Raw genomic sequence first — 2498 nt, forward strand, 5'->3', positions numbered from 1 at the left:
GAGAGATATCTGGGGATGTAAACCAGGTAAAATAGAAGGTTTAGAAGGTCCCTGGGTCCAATCCCCAGCACCACAAAAAAGGGGGGCAAAGCCGGGCGTGGTGGCGCATGCTTTTAATCCCCGTGCTTGGGAGGCTGAGACAGGAGGATCACACAGGTTCGAAGCCAGCCTCAGCTACTTAGTGAGGCTTTCAGCAACTTAGTGAGACCGTTTCCAAAAAAAAATATTTTAAAAAAAAGGTCTGGGAGTATAGCCCAGAGGTAGAAAGCCTCTGAGTTCCACCCCCAGTACCACCCAAAAAAAAAGGGGGGGAACAAAAAAGCCCATTAATACCAATCTCACACTGGGCATGGTATGGCTTTTTCATAATCCCAGTATGTGGAAGGCTGGGACAGGAGGAAGGCAGGTTGGATGCCAGCCTCAACAACTTAGTGAGACGCACAGCAGCTTAGCAAGACCCTTTTTCAAAACAAAATAAAGCTGGGCATGGTGATGCGTGCCTATAATCTCAATACTTGAGAGGCTGAGACAGGAGGATTTCAGGTTCCAAGACAGCCTCAGCAACTAGTGAGAACTCGCATCAACTTAGCGATACCGTTTAAAAAATAAAATAGGGTTGGGGTGTGGCTCGGAGGTAGAATGTTCCTGGGTTCAATCCCCCGTACCACAAAAAAAAAAAAAGTCGGACTGGGGGTATAGCTGGAAGGTAGAATGCCTCTGGATTCAATCCCCAGTACCAGGGGAAAATTTTTTAAAAAAGACTGGGGGTGTAGCTTGGAGGTAGAATTCCCCAGAACTGAATCCCTAGTACCACACACACACAAAAAAAAAATCTTCTGTTAAAGCCAGGCACAGTGGTGCACACCTGTAATCCCTGCTACGTGCAAGGCTGAGACAGGAGGATAACAGGTTTGAGAGCGTTTCAAAAGGGGGAAGGGGACTGAGGCTGCAGCACAGAGATATAATGCTCCTGAGTTCATCTCCAAACCCCCAAAATAAAATTTAACAGGTAAGCCGAGCGTGGTGGCGCACGCTTGTAATCCCAGCATTAGGGAGGATGAGACCGGAGGATCGCAGTTCGTGGACAGCATCTGCAACTTAGTGAGACCCTCCCTGTTTCAAAATAATTTTTTTAAAGGGCCGCAGGTGTAACTCAGAGGTACAATGCCCCTGGGTTCTATCCCCAGTACTGCCAAAAAAAAATTTTTTTTAAACAGGTGGCTGCCGCCGTAGGAGCGCCCGCGGCCGCTAGGGGCGCTGTGCCCGCCGAGCGCGCATGCGCGGCCGGCCCCTCCCGCGGGCCGCGGTCCTGCAGCGCGGAGCGGGCGGATGGCGGAGCTGCGGGCGGAGAGCGCGGCGCCCGGGGTGCGCGCGGCGAGCGGCGCCGGCCCGAGCCCCGGGGCGGCGGGCGGGGGCCGGGCGGCGGGCTCGGCGCCCCGGGCGGGCCCCGGCCTGCTGTCCACGCCGAACCTGCGCGGGCAGCTGGGCCTGCTGGGCGTGGACCCGCGGCGCTTCCTGCAGCAGTGCCTGGACAGCTGCCCCGCGGCGCCCGCCCGGCTGCTGCGCGGCGTGGAGGAGCGCCGCCGGCTGTTCGTGGACGGCTGCCGGGCGCGCGAGGCGGCCTTCGACGCCAACCCGCCGCAGATGGACTCCGAGGCCGTGGCCTTCGCGCTGGCCCTGACCGCCGCCGCCGCCGGCCCGCTGGCGCACTGAGCGGCCGCGCGGGAGGAGCCGCGGGAGGAGCCGCGGGAGGAGCCCGGAGCAGCCCCGGGAGGAGCCGCGGGAGGAGCCCGGAGCAGCCCCGGGAGGAGCCCGGAGCAGCCCCGGGAGGAGCCGCGGGAGGAGCCCGGAGCAGCCCCGGGAGGAGCCGCGGGAGGAGCCCGGAGCAGCCCCGGGAGGAGCCGCGGGAGGAGCCCGGAGCAGCCGCGGGAGGAGCCGCGGGAGGAGCCCGGAGCAGCCCCGGGAGGAGCCCGGAGCAGCCCCGGGAGGAGCCGCGAGAGGAGCCCTGAGCAGCCCCGGGAGGAGCCCGGAGCAGCCCCGGGAGGACCCGCGCCCGCCTCGGACTTGCGCCTTGTGACTGCTGGTTAGCCTCCCCCCCCCCCTTGCATTTGTGGACACTCAACATTGTTTCACCATAATGGATGGTTCTGCAAAGATAAAGCCTTAAGGAAAATGGCAAATTATAGAATCCGTAGACATGGACCCAGATGATGGAAAAGATTGGAGATGACACAGTTGGGAATCTGTCGCCATCAGGATGAAACGCTGTTGAAAGAACTCGGGGATTTCAGAATTTGTGGTTTATGTCAGCCAACAGATCTGAATGTAAGGTTACTCTTTGTGTCTCCCGAAGTATTTCAGATGAGTAGTAAATATTCAAGTAGAAAAAGCCACGTATTTATTATGCGATAAATGTTTTCAAGGCCATGTGGAATTGGGCCAAGTGCGGGAGTTGATTTGTTTTTGTTCATGTTTAAGCTTTTTATTTTACTCTAGGA

At 58.2% G+C, this 2498-nt stretch overlaps 1 protein-coding gene across 1 annotated transcript; it reads left to right on the forward strand.

Moving 5' to 3' along the window:
• Positions 1-1329: 1329 nt before the first annotated feature.
• Positions 1330-1713, forward strand: EID2B (EP300 interacting inhibitor of differentiation 2B; the record flags this gene model as incomplete). The annotated part of the gene is made up of 1 exon (XM_080703575.1): positions 1330-1713. One exon carries the CDS (start codon positions 1330-1332, stop codon positions 1711-1713), a length of 384 nt encoding a protein of 127 aa, XP_080559701.1.
• Between the last annotated feature and the right edge of the window lie 785 nt (positions 1714-2498).

The sequence above is a fragment of the Muscardinus avellanarius genome, assembly GCF_963383645.1.
Source record: "Muscardinus avellanarius genome assembly, chromosome: 10".
Lineage (NCBI taxonomy): Eukaryota > Metazoa > Chordata > Mammalia > Rodentia > Gliridae > Muscardinus > Muscardinus avellanarius.